Source organism: Pectinophora gossypiella, chromosome 2 (genome assembly GCF_024362695.1).
Source record: "Pectinophora gossypiella chromosome 2, ilPecGoss1.1, whole genome shotgun sequence".
NCBI lineage: Eukaryota > Metazoa > Arthropoda > Insecta > Lepidoptera > Gelechiidae > Pectinophora > Pectinophora gossypiella.
In genome coordinates this window covers 1144455-1168726 of record NC_065405.1, presented here as the reverse complement: position 1 = coordinate 1168726, position 24272 = coordinate 1144455, and the positions used below count along the sequence as shown (strand labels likewise).

The 24272-nt window shown below is 38.3% G+C and overlaps 1 protein-coding gene across 2 annotated transcripts; it reads right to left on the bottom strand.

Annotated features, from left to right (window-relative positions):
• Window positions 1-2001: 2001 nt before the first annotated feature.
• Window positions 2002-23650, bottom strand: LOC126373636 (mutS protein homolog 5-like). Of its 2 annotated transcripts, XM_050019845.1 has the most exons (19): window positions 23403-23650; window positions 22415-22487; window positions 19651-19719; window positions 17834-17902; window positions 17353-17488; window positions 15842-16070; window positions 14823-14993; window positions 10635-10773; window positions 9616-9678; window positions 9258-9362; window positions 8675-8771; window positions 7612-7802; window positions 7181-7226; window positions 6972-7110; window positions 6165-6385; window positions 5314-5459; window positions 4828-5040; window positions 4548-4703; window positions 2002-2149 (listed from the first exon to the last, which is right to left on the bottom strand). In XM_050019845.1, the coding sequence occupies exons 1-19, from the start codon at window positions 23504-23506 to the stop codon at window positions 2054-2056; spliced, it is 2463 nt and encodes an 820-aa protein (XP_049875802.1). In that variant the 5' UTR covers window positions 23507-23650; the 3' UTR covers window positions 2002-2053. The 2 variants fall into 2 exon arrangements, with proteins under 2 accessions (XP_049875802.1, XP_049875812.1); XM_050019855.1 differs by lacking the exon at window positions 22415-22487 and having other exon boundaries at window positions 23403-23530.
• Window positions 23651-24272: the final 622 nt, after the last annotated feature.

Here is a 24272-nt window from a genome sequence, read left to right as displayed (position 1 = left end):
TCGTGCGATCTGGATCGGTCTGATCTGAAGATCGAAGGAATTTCACATGGACAAGAGGAGGACCCGGTAGTGTAATGGTTAACATGCTCGTCCAGGCTTGACAAGAGCTGCGAGTTCAAGGCCCGTCCGAGACAGATTCTTTTTCGATTTAATTTTTTCTTTGTGTCTAGGTGTCTAAGTGTTAAAAGAGTAGACTTGTGTCTAAAAGACATGTCGACAAGCCAACCTTGATCTTAGCACACGTAACAAAACATGATTTTAATGCGGTAAGAACTCGGTATTATGTGAATAGGCGTTTTTGTGATATTCTATCCTAGCACGTCCACTATACAGAAAATACCATAGTTTTGTGTTACCTACCTTCCTATTTAGTTTCATTGTACAGTCATGAGCAATATCATCCCACTTTAGAACCCTGTCGCACTATCATATTTGACATTTAATGAGGCTTACGGTTTAAATTGTCAAAAAAGTTAATGTGACATGGTTGCAAATACATGTTAGTACTCGTGACCGTACACTCGTGCTGATTATAGTAGACACAAACTTAATTTGAATTTCGTTTGCCAGTTGCAAAACTAGCTCTGTCTCTTTCTTGTACTTATCGTAAGTAAAGGACAGCACTATTTTTAGAACGGTCAAACTAATTTAAAATTAAGTTTTCTTCGCCAGAGTCACTACCAATATCGTCGTAAGTAAAGTCCTTTTAACAAATATAAAGCATCTTCGATTCTCTCCAGATAATTTAATCAAGTAAATGTGCGGCCATTTGTAAAGTCAGATCTGACAACAAGAGCAATTTATACGCTAAAGTATCCAAACGGTAGCCATCTAACTACTATCTTACAAAAGCCAACTGCAAAGCCTGTAGATTAAATGTTTGTAGGCGTTATTATGTGATTTCATGTAAAACTATAATATAATATTGTTTTTTTTTGGATTTAGTTATTCTATTTTTTTACGCACAAAGAAAAATAGTAGCTACAAAATTAATTGCCTCAAAAAGGTCCAGCTATGAGCCTACTTAAGATAAAATTTCGTAAAACGAATGTGTAGAAAAGAAATATTTATGATAAAGCGAGAAAATAGTTATGTGTACAAGAGTGGAAAGTTATGTTTTCTTTGCTAGTGGCGAGTTTAAATTACGAACTACCAAAGTAGTTTAGAATGAGGATAAAAACTAGAAGGTCAAATGTAGGCGGCAGCAGGAAGCACTGTTGAGTGATCCTAAATTTTGACAGTTCTCCATGCTGTCCAGCTAAAATCCGAGATAAATTGCTATAAAATGTGGAGCAACGTGTAGTGTATCCCGTCTAAAGGACGAGTTACGAAAAAGAAAAGAGCGAGTGGGAAAAAAGGCAGTTTTGATTGAAAATAAGTTTATCTAAGTTTTCTTCTTTCTGATCCTGAGGGAATAAATATAGCACTATGATTTTGCAGTTGAACGCTGCACAGAGGGTTATAGTGTAAAAATATAATTGTTTACTCAAATAGTATGGCGAACTCTAGGCAGCATGGTCTTATGATCTTAGCCTGACCCTCAAATAGGCAAAAGGAAAAAAAAAGTATGGCGAACTGTCAAAATTTGAGAACACTCAACTGTAGCAACACCTCACGGGAGAAATAGGCAGTTTTTATCCTCATTGAATCTCGCGCGTATCGATTGATTCTAATATAGACAGTAGTCTACATTGGGACCCGACATAATTTTCCTCTCCTGTGAATATATAATTTTTCCCCTCTACCAGCGAGAAAAGTTTTATAGGTTAGGATAAAATCAGCATTGCAAATCAGAGTATAAAATCAAAGCCACATAGTCTCCTTAAGTGGATAAACGCACGTTTTCACACTGTTTTTACGTGCGCATCCTTTTCTTGCTGGAAGGGTGAAAAAGTATTTATACTAATAAATGTCATGCATTCCAGCGTATCATAGATATAAGACAAACTATATAAGTATTTTTTTGATAATTAAAATTTTATAAAACTATATTTATTGTATATTGTTGTTAGTTAAGCAGATTGTCGTATACATTGCTATTGAATGAATTTTATTAAATATCTTCTGTGAGAAGTTCCGTCTTTATTATTTCCGTATACGACTTGAGTTTCGCTGTGATCCTCTTGTTTTCAGGCGGGAGAGCGTTTTTCTGAAAAAATATTAAAAACTAGGATTTAACAGACAGGTTCCTTGCGTAATACCACAACTAGATACAACCAGTCTTCATATTTGAATGCAACCAAAAAGAATATATTAATTTGCCTGTGACATAGATATTTTTTCGAGCCTTTGGCGTTTTTTGCACGATGCAGCCATAATCGTTATCTGTCGTTATGTGCGACTATTTATTTGTTTACATTCTTCAGTTGTGCATCTGCCTGTAAGTATACCATTTAAAATGCCTAAAACTAATATTAGTGCCTCTTCAAGTGAATTTCGTACAGATGAATTCGTGAAATCTTCGTACATAGACGCTAAAAAAGTAGTTGTAGTACTTTTTGCAGGGATATTCCTATTTAGTCTTGTAATCTTAGAGATTTTGCTACCTTCAGCAACATTAAAACCAAAGAAAATCATTTCTCAATATCCTATCATAACCTGGCATACAAACACTTATATATACTTCCCCTTCCCTAAACAACCACTACTGATGTGTGAAAATGGGTCAAATCCTTTCAAATGTGCTGTGTATGGGAAAGAAAAGGGTCCAGAGTACCCTGACGCGTACTTGTTCTACGCCCGTGATATCGACAGGTTCCCTTTACCACGAGACCCTGAAACTATTTGGGGCCTGATACACGAGGAGTCGCCAACCTCCAAACCCATGCTTCTATATGAGAAAGGCTTGAATCTGTTCAACTACTCCGCCACCTTCAGCAGAAACAGCGACGTACCTCTACCATTATTTTGGCTAAGAGGTCTCCAGAACATCAACAGCAAAAAGTATTTCGTAAATACTTCAGCCAAAAACGATTATCTTCGCGAAATTGCACCAGTCGTGTTCCTACAGACTGACTGTTTCACCTTCACTCAAAGGGAGACCTATGTCGAAGACCTTATGGGCTACATTACAGTAGACTCTTATGGCGATTGTCTGCAGAACAAGCGATTGCCTTATAATTATGAGTCACGTATTGACTCAATGTTTGATGATAAACTTTTGAAATTCCTTGCTAGATATAAGTTTATGGTGACTATAGAGAATGCAGTTTGTGATGATTACATTACGGAGAAAATGTGGCGCGCGTTGGAATTGGGCGTGGTGCCAATATACTTCGGCTCGCCGCTGATCAGAGACTGGCTACCGAACTACAAGTCAGCCATACTGCTGGAAGACTTCGACACGCCGAGAGACCTCAGCGAATATATACGCTACCTTTTGAAGAACGATACCGCGTATGAAGAATACCTTGAGCATAAAACTCTAGGGCTCATATCAAACCAGAAACTCATTGACGAAATAAACATTAGATCTTACCAGAACGACCTCGGGAACGTTATAGAACAGTTCGAGTGTTTCATTTGCGGAAAGCTTCACGAACACAGCAATCCTGTTAGTATAGTGACGAAGAAGCATTATAACTGTCCACTGCCCGTTTCAGCGGTGACGAAGAAAGTGGATTTAGATAATAATTGGCTCCTTATTATACGAGAGCACGAAGCAAGAGTAGATCAAATAATCCAGGAGATCATGGATTCGAACACCACGCGAAGGGATTCGAAAACCAGTTGGTCTTGGTTTCACGTTTTTGAGTAACGGTATCAAGTACTTATTAGTTTTATTGTCTTTCAGGGCATATTTTTTGTCATGCGAAGTTAGACCAAGTGTGTCACTAAAAAGCTTGTACAAAAAACAACTAGGCGGCTATAGCCACGTAAGCTTACTGATGTATTGAAAAATGTTAATGCATATTTAATATAAGGATTGGTAAATTGAACTCTTGTTATTTTAAATACAATTGTGTAGGGTAATAATATTATAATCGTAAACACACAATTGTTGTCAAAATAATTGGTACTAAATATACCTATAGGGCCTGATATTACTTGATGATACGAAATGATTGTTACTCTACCGAATAACTATTCCTTATTATTTTTTTAAATGTTATGTAGTCTTTTGTATTCTACTTACAAAAGCTTTTTTAAATCTAAATTAACACGTTCACTGTGTAGTTACACAGTTACAATTTTCAGTTGAAAATTAGACTACAACCCCTCACGTGTAATGTGTTTTCGATAAACACATTGGAATTTACGTTAGATACGGCAAGAAAAAATGTGACCCACATATGGGACATGCACGTATGAGTTTCAAAACTGTCTCATATGAGGTTCATAGATAGATAGATAAAATACTTTATTGAGCACAATTGACACAAAATACAGAGGTAAGGACAACATATACAGAAAAGCACAACAGGCGGCCTCATTGCTCATGCAGCAATTTCTTCCAGGCAGCCTTTGGGTACAGGAAAATTTTGTACAAATATAATAATAGCGGGTACATACACAATGAACGTGTTAAAAATAAAGAAATGAAATACCATCAAGGCGCTCCGGACAAGTCCAGCTCGCCGCACAATCCTGGCATCGATACCACTAGCAGCTGCCACCTGATGTGCGAAGCTGCTCTCTACACCACCTTCAGTTACGCGAAATAGGAACACCGGCTCGCCGTCTTGTACCATGTGCTCGAATTGCTATGAAAAAAGCGCATATTGATACGTTTTAGGGTTCGATTTTGGAGTGAAACATGACTTCCGAGATTTCCACGCAAGTTTCAAAGCAAGCTGTAGGATAATGTCAGACTGTTACGTAACTTACCAAAAACTTAACAATCGGCGAGTTGACGATATACTCCTTGATGTTCAAGAAGTGCGTAGACAGGTACACATGTGGACAGTTCTCTCCTTGGAAGAGGAATGTGTTTAGACAGGCCGCTAGAAGCGCAAGACCGTCAACTTCAGATGTGCCCTTGCCAAACTCGTCTATTATGACCAGGGAGTTGGATGTGGATTCTTGAAGCGCCAGAGCCATCTGGAAGGGGATCAATACAGGATGAAGAAACTCAAAAAGACGTTCATTACTCGGGAGATAGAGTTGGTGATCTGGAAACAAAGGCCGAATGATGGATTATGGTAAAGAGTGCTCATTGTTGTCAGTCTACCCACTGCTCTTGAAAACCTGACATCAATTTTAGTACGGCATTTTTGATGCACTGCGTTATGGATACGACGAAAAAGTCTTCACAACTTAAGACTGGACATACTGCGTATCACAACTAGGAATATTCTGGAAGACGTAACTTACTTGTCTCAAATCTATGAGAAATGCTGACATGTGAGCAGCGATGCACTCCGTGGATTGGATTCTGGTGTAGATGTGGCTCACTATGCCGATAGTAGCCGACTCTGCTGGAACGAAGCTGCCTATGTGCGTCAGGTAGACTATCAGACCTGTGATTGGTAAGGTAGGTGAAAGATGAAGACAGAAATGCCTTTTGTTTTGCTCCTCTTCCTCCACAGGAAATGAATGGGTTAATGCCAGTATATTACTAGTATTGATTTCGACCTGGGGGATTAAGAAGGCCACATTGAAGTAATTCATCTAAAAAAGCAATATTGCAATTTGATATTTTCGCATAATAAAATTAAGTGCGCAATGCATGTTTGCATTCATAATGTCAAATAGCATTATTGCTTTTTAGATGAATTGCTTCAATGTGGCTTTGTAACCCCCCTGTTCTTTCGACGTATAATTTATCAGTCTTGATATTTTATCAGCTTTACAAGACCTACATAACATAAACATAAATAGCCTATATACGTCCCACTGCTGGGCACAGGCCTCCCCTCAATCATCCGGAGGGGGTATGGAGCATACTCCACCACGCTGCTCCAATGCGGGTTGGTACAAGACCTAACAATAAGTATATAATCTAGAAGCTAGCGACAATAGAGCGTAATATGCGTCAGTTTGGGAGTTCTGAGTTTCCAAAAAATATACTTAATCTTGAAGTCTTCAAGGCTACAGTGAATAGACATTTGCTAGGTAAGTGTGTCCCATCTTATACCACATCGTCAATTACCATCAGAGGTGAGATCGTGACTGTGACCAGCCAAATAAGAGTAGGTATATTATAGTAAATTAATGGCTCTTACCAATTTGCTTCATGTAGACACTTTTGCCACTGGAATTAGGTCCAGTGAGTATCTTGACGAACCCCGCTTGACTACTGGACTTAGCGTCATTTGGCACGAAGTTGTCGCAGGTTATAATTTGCAATGGATGCTTCCCTTGCTTGATGTCTATTACCTTGTCTGTTGTGAGTGTGGGTCGAACGAAGTTGAATTCTTTAGAGATCTTCGATATTGCTATTAGGCTGTGAATACAATTCAGGTTTTATTGGAAATAATGTTGTATTCATTGTAAAAAAGTGACAGGTTCTTATTCTTGAGGAAGTATACTTCACGGTAAGCAGTGGCATAGGCAGTCTGCGTTATATATTATTATAATTATTAACTTAGCCAGGCAGTTTTCACTGATAAGTGCCTGTATTCGACTATTAAGTAGTTGTGTTTCCTTTCTCCGTTTTATGGTAATTGTCCAATGTGTTTTTGAAGGTGTTGACGCTAAAAACGGGAGACCACGTCCTATGGCAGCCTGTTTCACGCTGCTGTTAGTCAGGAAGCACTTATGGTTGTTGGGGTTGTTGTTTGAAATTCGTTTGCGGAGTTTGAACGTATGACCTCTTAGATTGGTGTTTTGATTGAACAAGTATAATGCTTCTAAGTTGTCCAGGTCATAATAACACGTATAACATATTATATGACACGGTATTAGCATAGAAAACGTAATTTATTTTATTTGGTAAGGTAGAATTTATGTTTAATAATGAATTTCGCAACGAATTTTCTTCGAATTTAATCACGGAAGTAGCTCAGTTATCTCAAGATGAGTTTGCATACCAGTCCAGTTCAGCACATTTATTGATAACAGAGGCGAGGGTGTCCAGGTTTTCCATTATGAGGGTAGTTAGACGCATCATTATCCGTGTTTCGTGTGCCACTATCTCCGGGTAAGTATCGCCAATCATTACATCCAGCTCTATAAAATAATTAATTATTAAATATGTAGATCTGATAAAGAGGAACATGCATATGTAGCAAGTAATTACCTTCGCATCCTTTACTTTTGTAGTGGATGTAATCATTATTTTGAAACTGAAAAGAACAGTCACTATTAAGTTGCCAGAATATTTACTCAAGCGGCAAACAGGAGCGTTAAAAAGCCACATTAAATCAATTTTATCTAAAAAGCAATATTGCTATTAGACATTTATTGACATTGCGCACTTACATATACTTTTACATGCGCAATTGCCAAATTGCAACATTGCTTTTTAGATGAATTGCTTTGATGTGGTGTTTTTAGACCCCGCGTCTGTGCATTGATATATTTTATGGTGAAACATGCATATATAACCTGACTAAACGCCAAAGGACGTGGTTTCTATAATGACCAACTAGACTGTCACAAATAACAGTTTGGTGTGCAAATAATATTTTGGGTGTAAAAAAGATTTATTGGAATAAGTACAAATCCTACCATGAACTTCATATCAGGCAGTTCCTTCTGCTCCATGGTAAGGTTGTCAGCCCAGGCTTTGACCCCCAGCAGGTACCCCAAGTGTGGCATGTACACCATGCTGCATTCTTCTATGAAAGTTGGGAGACGATCCAACTCTACCTTCGCCGTCTCTGACATTAGGCCGTGTAGACTCGCCATTGTTTGCTTCTCTGTTTTTTTTTAAAGGATGGAAAGAACGCAACGTTAACAGTCTTATCGATCAGAGACGGTAAATTTTATTTCAGTAATCCATTTATTTTCCCGATGGGGACATTGTCGAAATCACTTTGTGAGACTGTCCTTTGTTTGGTAAGGACTTTTCAGGCTTGAATCACCTGATTGTCCCAAAAAGTAAGATGATTCCGTGCTTCGGAGGGCACGTTAAGCCGTTGGTGCCGGCTATTGGCCGTAAAAAAAAAACACCTCCACCAACCCGCATTGGAGCAGCGTGGTGGAGTAGGCTCCATACCCCCTCCGGTTGATTGAGGGGAGGTCTGTGCCCAGCAGTGGGACGTATATAGGCTGTTTATGTATGTATGTATGTAATCCATTTATTTTTAGTAATAAAGCGAATGATTGAAAGATTCAGTTTGGTAGGTACCCTGATTTTTGGACTCATGTATATTGCGATTGGTTGTAGACACAACAACTGTTAAAATTTAGAGTCGATATTCATCATCACAAGAGCCACGTCAGTGTAGCATTCTCCATGCTACTTTTTAGGGAAAAATAGGGCATTGGTTTCCCTCTTGCTTTTCGCCCGCACTACTCTGCCTGACGCGAGTGTGATGGCGCCCAGAGTAGTCTATTTCCAAGCTAGGACTTTAGTCCTCCGCCTCTGAATAGTACTGACAGTTACTGCTACCCTCTGTCGCACTTGCCCTTTCCGTCCTGCATTGCCGTCCCGACATTTACTATCTCCGCTTCTACGAGAAGATGACTCTGCCCCTCCTGGGGCCAGGTTAATGGTCTTGTATAAAACCAAAACCAAAGGCTAACAAAACCCTAAGTCGATATTCAATAAGTACATAATGCCTCTTACTCAAGTCCAGTTCAGGGTCGACTCCAGCTTTGACAGTAAACTTCCCTTCAGTTTTACTAAGATCGAAGTCTATAATCCGGTTCATATATAGCGCCATCTGTAGCAAATTATAGCAAATTACGTATTTACGTTCACATTTTTTGTTGTTCTATTCCAACGAGTTGTAAACCTGATTGACCAAAAAGTAAGACGATTCCGTGCTTCGGAAGGCACGTTAAGCCGTTCCCGGTCTACTAGCCCAAAAACACCTCCACTAACCAGTACTGGAGCATCGTGGTGGCCGTGGGGATGTGCCCAGCAGTAGGTGATACTGACATCGTAACGAATACAAAAGGGGGATGATTCAGACCATGATTCTGAGTTAATGTCAAGTGGAATTTCCTGCCGGAAAATTTATTAAAATTTTACAATTATTTTCAGTTACATAATTTTGCGATGGAAAATTCTACTCGATATGAACTCAGAATCATGGTCTAAATTATCCCTCAAAGTTTTCGCTACGACGGCACTAACACCGTGTACTTATAGGCTATTTATGTGTATTTAAGTTATGTGAAACAAAGAACAATCACAAATGAATTACTTCATATAATTTGTTATTATCGCAAGAAGCCAGTTGCTCCAAGAATTCTCCGGCTTCACTCACGCCCTCGCACATCTCACAAATCAGCACTGCATTGTATAAGGTCTGAAATGAAATGAAAAAAAAAATGAAATTAAATTAAATTTATTGTAGTAAAATTTAATAAAAAAAAATAATAATAAAAAAATAAAATAAAAAATAAACAAAATAATAATATATATTTAATTTTTTTTTTGTTGTGAAATTTATTTATTTATTTGTTTGTTGTTTGTTTGTCTGCAAATGTTAGAGGGATAATGTAATCATAATCAGGAGCAATTGATAATTTAATGTCGTTAGTTATGAAGAAGCAGCTTACATTGTAAAGGGATTTCCATTGGTGTGGTTTAGCCGACAGCGCTTTAATTTTCGCTAGAATTCCCTGAAAATAATATTTAAGGGTATCTTGAGTCAAACTGTTCTTGAAGTCAATATACTGTTAGAAGCAGCAGCACTTACTGCGGCCCAGATCCACTACTTATGTAAGCTAATCATTCTAGAGTGTCTACTCTACATTATATACCCTAGGTAGGTCTTATTCAAAACGTTCATAATTTAATCGGAGCATTTCGCCTTGGTAGACTGTCCAACCTCCGCGCTCTAATCACTAGAGCGTTAGGCTCACGATCTGGGAGGTAAGGTTTCGATTCCCGATGGGGATATTGTCGAAATAATTTTATGAAAACTGTCCTTTGTTTGGTAAGGACTTTGAAGGCTTGAATCTAAGATGATTCTGTGCTTCGAAGGGCACGTTAAGCCGTTGGTCCCAGCTATTAGCCGTAAAAACACGTCAAGCCGCAGTGAAGCAGCGTGGAGTATGCTACATACCCTCCGGTTGATTGAGGGGAGGCCTATGGCCAGCAATGGGACGTATATGTATAGGGTCACTTCGAACAGATAAGACTTTAGTCTTTTTCATTACACACATCATCAGCCCATTAACGTCCCCACTGCTGGGGCACGGGCCTTCCCTATGGATGGATAGGGAGATCGGGCCTTAAACCATCACGCGGGCTCAGTGCGGATTGATGGTTATTAACGACTGCTAATGCAGCCGGGACCAAAGGCTTAACGTGCCTTCCGAAGCACGGAGAAGCTCGAGATGAAAACTTTTTTGTGGTCACCCATCCTATGACCGGCCTTTGCGAAAGTTGCTTAACTTCAACAATCGCAGACCGAGCGCGTTTACCGCTGCGCCACCGAGCTACTCTATTTTTCCATCACAGTCGTTTGATAAATCTGAGTCGTTACTTGTATTTAATTAGTTCTCTTTACGCGTCCGATAGCTTATAAATAAGTAAACTAACGAAAAGTCTAAAGAACTATTGTTCTTCGTACATTGACGTTCTTGATGAACCGTAGAGAAGAGCAGATGTTCCTCATGATGGAATCACTCTGTGGTCTCATAAAAAATGCAACCACGTCTTGTCGCCTTGTTAGTGTCGCCAAGTCAGTCGTTGGGTGTTGAAATAGGACCCTGTTTTAGTGAAAGGAGCAGATTATAGATATCAGTCATAATTATATATTTTTTAATGAAATATACAGGGTGTTAGTGACATCGTAACGAATACTCAGGGAGATGATTAAGACTATGATTCTGAGTTAATATCAAGTGGAATTTTTCGTCGCAAAATTCATGTTTTTTTTTAGTTTTTTTAAATTAGAAAAATTCCACTTGATATTAACTTAGAATAATCAGCTAAATCATCCTCCTCAGTATTCGTTACGATGTCACTTACACCCCGCACAAGTATGTACTGTAGTCATACAAGTAGGTATGGGTGTTAGTGACACCGTAACGAATACTGAGGGGGATGATTCAGACCATGATTCTGAGTTGATATCAAGTGGAATTTTCAGTCGGAAAATTCATGAAAATTTTTGTGTTTTTTTTTAATTATTTTCAGTTCCATACTTTTGCGACGGAAAATTCCACTTGATATCATCTCAGAATCATGGTCTCAATCATCCCTCAAAGTTTTCGTTACGATGTCACTAACACCCTGTATAATACATATAGTTCAAGCAACAGGGTGAGTAATAGACATACTATGTTTTGTATTATATTAAGCTACGGAAAGAAATATATAAGTTTGTTTTAGAACAATTCAAATTCAAATTCAAAAATATCTTTATTCAGTAGGTAACATAGTTACACTTTGAATCGTCAATTTTTACATAACGAACGTCTCATCCGCCTAAAACTACTGCAGCTTCTCACAACCTGTATAGCCGGGGAAAAGAAGCTGCAAGAAAAACCTCGGCACAGGGCCCTAGACGTTCTTTAAAAAATAATAAAAATAAACATAAAATATTGATATACAATTGAGTAATTTAGCTGCCTAATATCAGTTCTCAGACAGTTAATCCCATGCATTTTTATCTTCTAAATAATCACTAACTTTATAATAACCTTTTTTGTAAAGTTTTTGTTTAACTACTTTCTTAAAGCAGTTGAAAGGCAAATTCTGAATGTCAATGGGAATCTTATTGTAAAAACGTATACATTGCCCCTTAAAAGATTTAGTAATCTTATGTAATCGACTGACTTGTAAAGCAAGTTTATTTTTATTCCGGGTATTAACAATGTGCCGATCGCTATTTTTTGCAAATAATCCTATATGTTTTTTTACATATATTAAGTTTTCAAAGATATATTGTGATGCCATAGTTAAAATATTAATTTCTTTAAATTTATTTCTAAGTGACATCTTGGGTCCCAATTTGTAAATCGCCCGAATGGCCCGCTTTTGCAGAACAAAAATGCTGTTCACATCTGCAGCATGACCCCACAGCAAGATGCCGTACGACATTAGACTGTGGAAGTAGGCAAAATAAACTAATCGCGCGGTTTCTACATCGGTTATTAAACGAATTTTTTTGACCGCGAATGCTGCTGAGCTGAGCCTTTTGGACAACTTATCAATATGAGGACTCCATTGCAACTTAGCGTCCAAAGTAATTCCCAAAAATACAGCAGTATCCGTGAGGTCCAATTCCTTATTTTTTACAATAATAGAATCGAGCGGCCTACTAACATTCGATAACGTAAAATAAACATATTTTGTTTTATTTTCATTAAGTAGCAGGTTGTTTACAGTAAACCAATCCACTACCTCTGAAATGGCGTTGTTTACATCGTCAAAGGAATCTTGTCGTCTCTTTACTTTAAAAAGTAAGGAGGTATCATCTGCAAACAGCACCACTTCATGTTTTACAAGACTAGGTAGGTCGTTTATGTAAACTAGGAATAGAAATGGACCTAGAATTGAGCCCTGCGGGACGCCTATAGTGACGTTAGATCCACACGATCTGGAGCCATGCACATCAACCCTCTGAACGCGGCCACTAAGGTACGACTCTAAAAGAGCGATGGCATTATCTGTTATTCCATAGTGACGAAGTTTCGCGATCAATATATCATGACAAACGCAATCGAAGGCTTTGGAAAGGTCACAAAAGACACCAATAGCATCTTTGGACTCCTCCCAAGCTTGAAAAACATGATTTATTAACTCAACACCAGCATCGGTTGTTGAGCGACCCTTTGTGAAACCAAATTGTTTATTAGACATTAAATTGTTTAAATTGAAATGTTGAAGTAATTGCAGTAATAAAATTTTTTCAAATATTTTACTAAGCGTGGGTAGTATAGATATTGGTCTAAAATTAGTAGGGTCAGAAGTACTACCAGCTTTAAACAATGGAATGACTTTACTGTGCTTCATTAAATCTGGAAACACACCATTGTCTACACATTTATTAAATATACATGATAGATAGGGAGCTATGCAATCAATCACGGAGTTAATGACTTTAACAGAGAGACCATGAAGATCTGCAGTCTTTTTCATTTCTAAAGATTTAAAAGCTCTTAAGACGTCCCTAGGACTCACGTGTGTAAATGTTAGTTTATCTACTTTGGACGTATCTATGTGCTCCTTTACAAGTGATTGAGCGAGTGCAGGAGATGACTTCAAGTCCTTGGTAGTCGAAAATGGAATGTCAGTAAAGAATTTTTCAAAAGCTTCAGCAACTTGCTTATCATTTGTGAGTAGTTTACCGTCAATTTGTAATTGATACTCGAGATCGCGTGCTTTGACTTTCCCATTTTCGCTATTTATAACTTTCCAAGTCATTTTAATAATATCTGAGCTACCTTTAATTTTACTGCTAACAAACATTGCCTTCGCGGTAACGCAAACACGTTTGAAAACTTTTGAATACCGTTTTACATAGTCGTGAAAAGCTACGCTATGATTGTATGTTCTTTCTTCATAAACGATATAACAATTACCAATTAAATAAACGATATAACGATTAACAATTGAAACGATATAATGCGATTGAAATAAGTTTACTATGTTGTATGTCCTATCAGGTCCTATCACAATGACGGTCGAATGAGACGTGTCGTTATTCAGTTTTTAATCCTGATGCAAAGTATCGCGATGTTTCTGTGATTAGCGTTGCTCTTAAATATTGACAAGGCGCTAACGGAGTGTGCGCTTGAACAAAGTTTTTAATCTAATCTAGCCTCTGATGATCAAAAGCCTCTCTTTTATTTTTCTATTTGGTTTAATCTAGAAAGTCGTTCATAGAATTTGTGTGTAAACGTAATAGCGTAGAGGTAAAGTATATGCTACGTAAAATGAATAGCTAGAAATTACCAACGTTAGCTGTAAATGGGTATTTACTCGTACGATGTTTATGCTATAACCAAATAACATGAGCTTTGTGTAGGACGTTTACATATACACTGCGTATGTAAATGACGGACTTTCCAGGCTAAGTTCCCCAAAAATAATATAGATGGCGTTGCCGAGATTTAACGTGATAATTACCTATTTTCTCATTACTCGGGTACTTATATAATTATTCGAAAATACAATATAATGGCAGAAGCATCATCATCATCACCAGCCCATTAACGTCCCCACTGCTGGGGCACGGGCCTTCCCTATGGATAGATAGGGAGATCGGGCCTTAAACCACCACGCGGACCAAGTGCGGATTGGTGGTTATTAACGACTGCTAATGCAGCCGGGACCAACGGCTTGACGAGCCTTCCGAAGCACGGAGGAGCTCGAGACAAAAACTTTTTTTGTGGTCACCCATCCTATGACCGGCCTTTGCGAAAGTTACTTAACTTCAACAATCGCAGACCGAGCGCGTTTACCGCTGCGCCACCGGGCTCCGGGCAGAAGCATATATAAAAATAATTGTTGCTTGATATTTAGATCACATTATGTTTAGAATTATGTTCCTACTTACCTATATTGCTTATCTTTATTTTGATCAGAATAATAACGGGTGGGAGATCTAATTGTGCTTGGGTAATATATACCCAAAAAATAAATGTCTGTTAAACAAAGGAAAATCTCTACAGCGCCATCTATAATGTTTTTGGGAAACCTAGCCTAGAAAGTCCCTCATCGGTCGCAGCCATTACTTAGCCGGAACCATAGACCAGGATCCCCATACACCAGGATCTGTATTTTTAATTAAAGAAAGTTTTCCACGGACCTCATCCGACTGTGTCCGACCTTGGAGCAGCACTTGCTGTAGACGTGGAAGAGGCTAAGCCCCTCCTTGTTGGAGCCCTGCACGCCCTTCTTGAACCCGCTGGGGTGCGCCACCGCGCTGAAGATCTGCAGACCCCGATACGTGTCCTCGTCTATTGTCACTATGTCCTCCCTGGTGTGGCGACCAACAGACAGTTGTATTACGTGCAAATTAAGTAGTTACTACGCTTCAAGGGAGTTGTATACTGGTTAGGAGACTAGTCAGTGTGTACGGGTTGTATTCGCAAGATGTTGCGGAAATATCAATGTTACTATGCAAAATCTTGCGCCATAAAAAGTATGATGTGCACAGACTAATATGACCACTGAACATTTTTTTTAGGATCTTGTCATGTGGGTTAAGTACTCGCAAATTAATTTCCGTCTTGCAGGATGATGAAACAATACCTTACTGTGGGTATTTATTGTTTTAATATTTTAGGGTGAATGAAGATTTCGCAACCAGCAGCAAACGAGGTATGGTAAAGCTTTACTCTCTAGTCTAGTTTAAATCTTCTTCTACTGTGTGGTTTGTGAGGTGTAACAACATAAGCAACCCTTGTGTAAGGATTATTATTGATTTTAAATTAGAAATATAGACGATGAAACGTGGTAGCCCAGTTGTTGGAACGCTTGACTCTCACTTTGAGGTCGCAGGTTCGAACCCAGCATAGGCCTAAACCAATGATTTTTGAATTTGCTTTCGAATTCATGTTTGGATCATAAATAAATTATCACGTACTCAGCGGTGAAGGAAATCATTGTGAGGAAACCCACATTCCCGAGAAATGCATTTCAGAGGTATGTGATCTAACCTACATTGGGCTGGATTTCCATTCGCGGGTTGGAAGGTTAGACAGGCAATCGCTTCTGTAAAAAATTGGACCTGTCAAATCTTCAGGTTAGGTAGGCGGACCCTGTGAAAAACGGGATAACGCTAGGGATATAAGATGGGAAAATTTAGGATAAATAAGTACTTACAGTGAAATCTTCCTCAAACTAAAGAACTGGGGTTTACTCTGCATATCAAAGTTCAGGTTAGTCCAGTTGAGATCTAAATATCTGAGCAGAGCGCCCAGGGCATGCACGCTTTGGGTCTGGTTGAAATCCACGACGGTTCGTAGGAACAACGTGCGTTCTTCTTCTGTGCAATGGGCTGGCTCGTATGGTAGAGAGAGTGAGATAATGCGACGCTTGCAAGCTTCGAAACCTGGGGGGGATGGTAAATAAGTTATTGAATGCCAGAAACGTCTCTTACTTTTCTCTGGTAAAGGAATGGACGGACAGATACGTTTCTCTGCTGCCGGAAAGAATCTGTGGTTGGTTGGTGGAATGTTGGAATATTGGACGTGTCTTATGAAGCACAGATCATCTTACTTTCGGAAAATCGGGTGATCAGCCTATAATGTCCTAACCAAACTAAACACAATCCCTCTTACATGTAAAAAATAAACCAGGGATGCACGTGGGTATTTGACAGCCAAGCAATATTTAATGCAATTATCATACAATTAGACAGAGACAGACAGACAGACAGACAGAGACAGAGATGTGGTGTAAAAGACGATATAGTGACTAGGATTGAGAAGGGAATGTTAGGTTGGTTTGGACACGTAGAGCGGATGAAGGATAATAGGATTGCAAAAGCGGTATATAAAGCGAAAGTTGATGGTAGGGCTGGCAGAGGAAGACCGAGAAGGACTTATGATGACCAAATTGGAGATGTCCTTAGAAAAGGTTCAATACGATCTACTCTGAACCGGCGTGCGTGTATGAAGCGATTGATGAATGTGGAGGAAGCAAGAGAAGTGTGTCAGGATCGAAGCAAATGGAATTCTATAGTCTCTGCTTACCCCGGTGGGAAATAGGCGTGAGTTTATGTATGTATGTATGTATCATACAATTCGACTGAACTTTGCTTAGCTGTCAAATACTTAAACCCACAGTCATCTCTGGTTTATGTTTTATTTGTAAGGTGGAAAGTATTTTTGTGATATGTCACCACCGGGATTTGAACATGACGATGAACAGGACCTCTGGATCGCAGACACTGGACTACGGAGGCTGTTAGAAAATCATTTAGAATCTTACTATCAGCGCTGTCTTAAACTAGGCTGGGGCCCTTGGCCACACAAGAATCTGGGGCCCTTTTTGAAAGTAAAGAAAGCGAATTGGAAAGTAAAAAAAGAAAAACACTTACATTTTTTTTAAGTACCTATGAACCCATTAATAGGTAATCAAATACAGCATATGTTTTTTGTTTTTTGGAAAAGTCGCAGTCATCGATAATATAATGGCGTAATATATGACATGCCTTATAAATCTAACCTTCTGATAAGATTCCTGATTTGTGAAAAAAGTGTAATGTGCCCGACAAAAATGTTTTGAGAATAAATGTGTGAGAGAAATTGTGGATCCTTCGGGGCCCCCCGAGAATGGGGGCCCTGGGCACGGGCCTTGAGTGCCCTTATGGTGAAGACAGTACTGCTTACTATACTCCCTCGCCGAGACAAACACCAGTCGACATCGTCCCTCATCGCTGCAATCGTTGTGGAAGACGGTTTGTTTTACGGTGTTGACGAAAGCGCCCTGCGTCTTGCCGTCCAGCACCAGACGCGCCGGCGACACCTTCCATTATTAATCAAATATCAAATTATAAATAAACTAAACCCGTGGTAGCCCAGTTGGTAGAAAGCTTGCCTCTCACTTTGAAGTCGCAGGTTCCAATCCAATACAGGCCTAAACCAATGATTGTCGATTTTGTTTTCGAAATCATGTTTGAATCATAAATGATTATCACGTGTTCAGCGGTGAAGGGAAACGTCGTGAGGAAACCCACATTCCCGAGAAATATATTCTCGCATGTATAATATGACCTAACCTGTACTTTCCATGACACAAATAGGTAACAAACAATAAATAGGATATGAAAATGTCCTCAAGTATACTAGGGGGTAAGGAATACGCTATTACCTGTCGGTATAGGTTCAGGAACATCTGGTACTCTGGTGGACGGTCCACTATCTCGTCCAGGATGAAGAGCTATAAAACATAAAATAGTAGTCGCTTTATATTAAATATCCGAATTTTGATTCTTTTAAAATTCGCGTTTTCATTTTATTATGAAACCATCTGACTTAGCCATTACACAGTTATAATAATATTGACTGACGTAAATACGTTTTTTGTGAAAATTTTACAGTTTCAACCATTATTACTAAAACTTTATAAGTTTTTTTTTTATTTTAGAACTAAATTATAAGCATCACAAATAAACCAGTGATTTATAGTAAAGAAATAGACTAATCAAACAAAATAAAGAATAAAAACAAAAAAGAAACTAAAATAATTAAACATAACTATAACGTGAAATGGTTTTATAAGTTTAGGTATTTCCAGTTGTGTGTCCAGGGTCTGTTACGGGCTTCATAAGGGTAAGTTGATCAGTAAAGTCAGTTCGCCTGTCCTTGAGACAACCTAATCGCCAAAACATGTCAGGGAACGACTGACAAAGAATTATGGGCGACTTGTGGATATTACTTACTAATTACTTTGTGACTAACGCTTTACTATGAAAAGTCAATCGACTGTGTGTGACCTTCAGTTGGGGCTGGTAACCAGTTAGGTTCGGTAACTAATAATATATTATTATGCTTTGGAAGTCTTTAATCAATAACAGATACATTTTTGGAAGTCTGATTAATTTATTTGCGTATTATTTATTTAAGAGTAAGAGTAAGGAAAATGAAATAAGACACGACTAATTTATTAAAAACATCATAGAAGGGAAGATAGAAGGAAAGAGAGGAACGGGAAGACCAAGAAGAGCTTACATGGAACAAATTAAAGAGAAAGCGAACGGTGTGTTTTATAAGGAAGTCAAAAAATTGGCCCTTGGTAGACAAGAATGTCTACGTTCCGATTATTTATTTATGAGGAACATAGGTGACCTAATACTCTGTATGGTGAGAAAACTAAATCGGTATAGTCTAACAATGAAAAAAAAAAGAAAATATGTAGGACACGAAAAATAATAAAAACAAATTACAAACTTAAGAACACTAGCATAGACCTACTTACAATACATAAACCCCGCCCGTTTTCCTAATTGCTGCAACTTGCAGACACTTTTGATACAAACTCCATGCACATGGAAATGATGAACCGTATCACGCCTACAAGCGATCAGCCCAACGGCAGTAATGATCCAACTTGTTAGAAAGGACACAATCCTTCTGTCTTTCCATACATACATTACATTACGTTGCATTTTGTATCTACACCCGACGCATCGAACCCGATGGATTAGGTAATGTAATAAGGCATAAATTCGGGAAGAAAAGCAGCTGAATGCGTTACAGCCCGGGCACTCCAAAAAAAAACTCGTTCCTACCGTGTGTCGCCATACCCCTGCGTGCGAGCGAGGCAAACAATTCGCCAGTCCGTTCAGTTTAACGACTTAAAAAGACTAATATGGCCCCCATCGGGGGTGAAGTAAACCAAGCCCATTCCAAGCTCGTATTGGCGCGGGGGGTAGTGTCCCTTCTATACTTAGTATTACTGTTATTCTATGAAAGCTGAAAGCTGAGAAAACCCTCTAGAATTTCTAAGTATATACAAATTTCCACTTTACATCATGTAATGTAGTTTAATTTCAACTCTCATTCCAGTTAATGAATTATGTATGACATAGCGTGCGCGAAGCTATGAGAGAATAAAAAACACAGGGGATGAAAATTTACTACAATTAATGTCAGCTTGCTAAGTAATTACAATAGGTAATACCGCACCTCTCCAGTTTGCAGGGTGTAGTAGGCAGCACCCAGCTTGCCTGAGCGACTGTAGACTACCAGCAGTTTCTGGAGAGCAAAATAAAATTCAAATCCAAAAATATCAATATTCAATATTCTTTATTTGCATACTATGATGGTGTACAAGTTTGTAAGTTACATATGAGTTTCACATCATAGACCACAACAAAATAGAAGTTTAAAAGAGAGAAGGAAGCTTTTCAAATTGTAACATCAGTATCATTAAGTTATTCATTAGTGCTATAGTAACATTCATTATCATTTATTCATTCTTTATTCAGTAGGTAACATAGTTACACTTTGAATCTTCAATTTTTACATAGCGAACGTCTCATCTGCCTAAAACTACTGCAGCTTCTCACAACCTGTATAGCCGGGGAAAAGAAGCTGCAAGAAAAACCTCGGCACAAAATGCCATAAGACAACTTATAGCTGCGTTTGATACGAAGTCTTAAGGTATTATGAACCGCGGTGGTCAGTCCATCCCTTACAATCAGCACCGCATTAAGGGTCTGCGGGCCAATAGGCTATACTGCAGAGGAACTCCAAACTCAGTACAGTAGTAACAGTAGAAATGTTGTTGTCACTTTTCTGTCTTAGTTTTTAATTTTCCGCGATTACTCTAGCCATAGAGGCAGCCAATCAGCTCGCGACACCAAACACTTCAGGACCCCAATACCGACCCCGCCGGTGTGGTCGACGATTTCCCTCAATCAGCGCTTAGCGCTATCGACCCACTAGGGTCGATTAATTCTTTCAAATATTTTTCCCGAGCCGAGGTTCGCGCCCAACTGGGCACCCTCAGGCCTGTTGTCTTAAACGATGTACAGGGCGAGAGCTCTCAGCGCTCCCTATTTGTCTGCCCAAGTAGTTATGCCATCTGCGGCAAATCTACAATAAGTCACGTCAAAAAAAAAGAAACCAAATCTAAAAAAAACATTGTTACAAAACGAAAACTCAAGGTAATACAGGTTTAAAATATTGTCCGTACTACGAAAGAAGTCCACGTATTTTAATGGAACTAATTGACAAGTCACATAAATAAACGTTCGCGGGATTTTCCAGTCTATATTATACTATTCTGCTCGGAACTTCTTTCCTCGCGCATTTATTTATCAGTATGTAATAAGTACAGGGTGTTAGTGACATAACGAAAACTTTGAGGGATGATTCAGACCATGGTTCTGAATTGATATCAAGTGGATTTTCCTGTCGGAAAATTCATGAAAAACTTAGTGTTTCTTAAACTATTTTCCATTCCATACTTTTGTGAAGGAAAATTCCACTTGATATCAACTCAGAATCATTGCCTAAATCATCCCTCAAAGTTTTCGTTACGATGTCACTCTGTGTACAAACACGCGTGCTATAAATGTGCTATAAGTAAAGTACTAATTTAGTAGAGCGAATATTATGGCCGTTGTGTCGTCTATGTCCAGCCTTGAGTACAAGTAATTTGACACTTATATACCACTTGATATCAACTCAATTATCCCCTTCAGTATTCGTTACGGTGTCACTAACACCCATACGTACTCGGGGATGATTCAGCTCATTATTGTGACTACCAAGTGGAATTGAAAATAACTTAAAAACATGAATTTTGCGACGGAAAATTCCACTTGATATTATCTCAGAATTATGGTCTGAATCATCCCCCTTACTGTTCGTTACGATGTCACTTACACCCTATATATCGATAGATGTAGCTACCCCGACCCTCTGTAAGTAATAGTAAGTACTTATTAAATAATTAAGGCCAGCATACCTCTATGATTGCATCATACCCATACATACCTCTATAAGATGATCCACTTTGGAATATTACTTTTAATTAAACTTCCCTTAATATCAACTCACATGACAGCAGTTATTAGTTAATTGCTGCATGAGCATTAAGCCCGCCTGTGGTGCATTTTTGTATCTGTTGTCTTTATTTTATGTATCTTGTGTCCATTGTACTCAATAAAGTAAGTATATAATTTATCTTATCTTACCTACTATATTCGATTTTAAATTACATTTACCTAAACATTTTTGTTAGAAACGAATTGGAGATGTTCTTAGAAAAGTCTTAGTACGATCTTCTCTGAACCGGCGTGCGTCTATTAAACGATTGATGAATATGGAGGAAGCAAGGGAAGTGTTTTAGACGGCGATACGGCTCACCACTTAACACGTTGGTCTAACGGAAAGCTCAGTGAGGTGTGGGTAGTTAGTTCATCTTACGATGGATGTACCTCTGACTACCCCAATTGGGATATAGTCGTGAGCTTATGTGTTTACTTACTAGTGATGTTCCGGATCGTTAAAAATTTATATCCGCGGATACGGATCCGCGTATCTGAATACGGATATTTATTAGTGTAAAGATCCGCGGATACGGATACGGATCTTTATTTTCTTAAACAAAAAGATTAAAGTTTCAGTTATTTCATTGTTATAAAAGTGGTATTTTATCTTGCTTTCATTATAAAGATCTATCTATCTAAATGTTTGCAATATAAAAGTGCCAAATATTTGATTTTAAGAAATAAAAAACAATCTGAACGGAATTTTATAGCCTTTTCATTTAATAATTCTACTTAATCACCTGAAAAAGATCCGTAAAAGATCCGCGTGAAAAGTTACGGACACGGATACGGATACGGATTTTTCTTTTATCTCGGATATCCGCGGATACGGATACGGATATTCGGAACATCACTATTACTTACATACAAGAAGAAGTTCAGTTAGTTACCTCGTCCGAGTCCGAATCATCAGTAGTTTCTGGATTGGCATTAGAACTAGAATCGACAGCCACGTCTCTGTTTCTAAAACAATTACACATTATGAAACTATGTCAAAGGGGATTGGTGGAAAATGTGCTGTTCATACTTATATTTTGCGCCGTATGTATCACAAAATACGTAGGTTGTAGTATTCAACGAGGGGCTTTCCAGGCTACGTTCCCCAAAAAAAATATAGATGGCGTTGTACAGATTTAACGTGATAGTGACCTATTTTCTCATTGGTTGGGTACATAATCATTAAAAAATATAATGTAATAGCTGCAGAGGCATGTATAAAAAAATATATTGCTTTATATTTGGATTAGATATGTATATAATGTTGCTACCTACATTGCTTGTCCTTATTTTGATCAGAATAATAATTGGTGGAAAATTGTGTTGGGACTGTAAAAACAAGGGTCATCATTTACATCCAACAACATAACGTAACAACATAAACAGCCTATATACGTCCCACTGCTGGGCACAGGCCTCCCCTCAATCAACCGGAGGGGGTATGGAGCATACTCCACCACGCTGCTCCAATGCGGGTTGGTGGAAGTGTTTTTACGGCTAATAGCCGGGACCAACGGCTTAACGTGCCCTCCGAAGCACGGAATCATCTTACTTTTTCGGACAATCAGGTGATTCAAGCCTGAAAAGTCCTTACCAAACAAAGGACAGTCTCACAAAGTGATTTCGACAATGTGCCCATCGGGAATCGAACCCGGACCTCCAGATCGTGAGCCTAACGCTCTAACCACTAGACCACGGAGGCTGTTATCCAACAACAAAGATAAAAAATACATGTCTTTTATTCATGAAATTAGAAGGTTAATGAAGGCAACTCTGTACAGCTATATTTTTGGGAAACGTCTGGAAAGTTCCTCATTGGGTTAGAAAACAAACAAATAATACAAAGAAAGCCATAATTTGCTCGTTTCGAGTACATATTACCTTCGACATGTGGCGATTACGAATTGATTTTGATTGCTAGTTGAACTGGGAGCGCTAGCATGTTGTCCCGCGCTTGGCGTAGTGGCAGATGTGGATGCACTCATTATCACTACACTTCATGTAAATACTTTACGGTTTGGGTTATTACAACAATAATTAACTTTTAATTACTATTTTCATGAGAATTGAGAAGATTCTACATTATTTTTCTATGGTAACCACATTCGACAACTTTTTCGCAAATCACAGTTTCCCGGTAATTTAATACAAAAACGTTTTTTTTTGGTTAAATTATCCCCGAGAAGGAGCAGACAAAGGAATGTAGCCATACAGCCTAAATAAGTGTAATTTAAAAACAAGAAGAATAAAAATGTTGTTTTTATTTTAATGTAAATGACGAATTTACAAATTTATTTTTATTCTTATTGAAGCACATAATTAATTGTAGTCATTTTTGTTTGACCCCAGGTAAACAATCTAAAATAAATAAAATTGTCCGAAATTATAAAAATAAATATTTTTTAAAACATGCAGCTGGCCACCGGGCCCGAAAAAATATTAAATCGCCATTAAATATTAAAATATAAATTACTTACTTTTTTATTTTTAAAAGGCATAAACAGAATAATTTTCATGTTTCACTGTCAGGTAGGTATAGCCGCTTTGCAATCTTTTTTCTGGCATCTTTTTTAAATACCTATTACACTAAGCAGCCATTTTATTTATGTAAGTACTTACCACAGATCATAATTATAATACTAACGGTAAGCACGTATACCTACTTACCGCATAACCATCGATCAATAATGTGGATAGAAACTGAAAGTAATTAATTAAGGCGTCATATTATTTTTTTACAGTGAACACGAA

Coding starts and splice junctions, on each gene's coding strand:
- LOC126373636 (XM_050019845.1), bottom strand. CDS start 23,506: ATGAGTGCATCCACATCTGCCACTACGCCAAGCGCGGGACAACATGCT. Junction 16,071..17,352: donor TGTCTCGGCGAGGGAGTATA/GTAAGCAGTACT, acceptor CATCCCCCCCAG/GTTTCGAAGCTTGCAAGCGT. Junction 4,704..4,827: donor CGCCGATTGTTAAGTTTTTG/GTAAGTTACGTA, acceptor CTTTTTTCATAG/CAATTCGAGCACATGGTACA.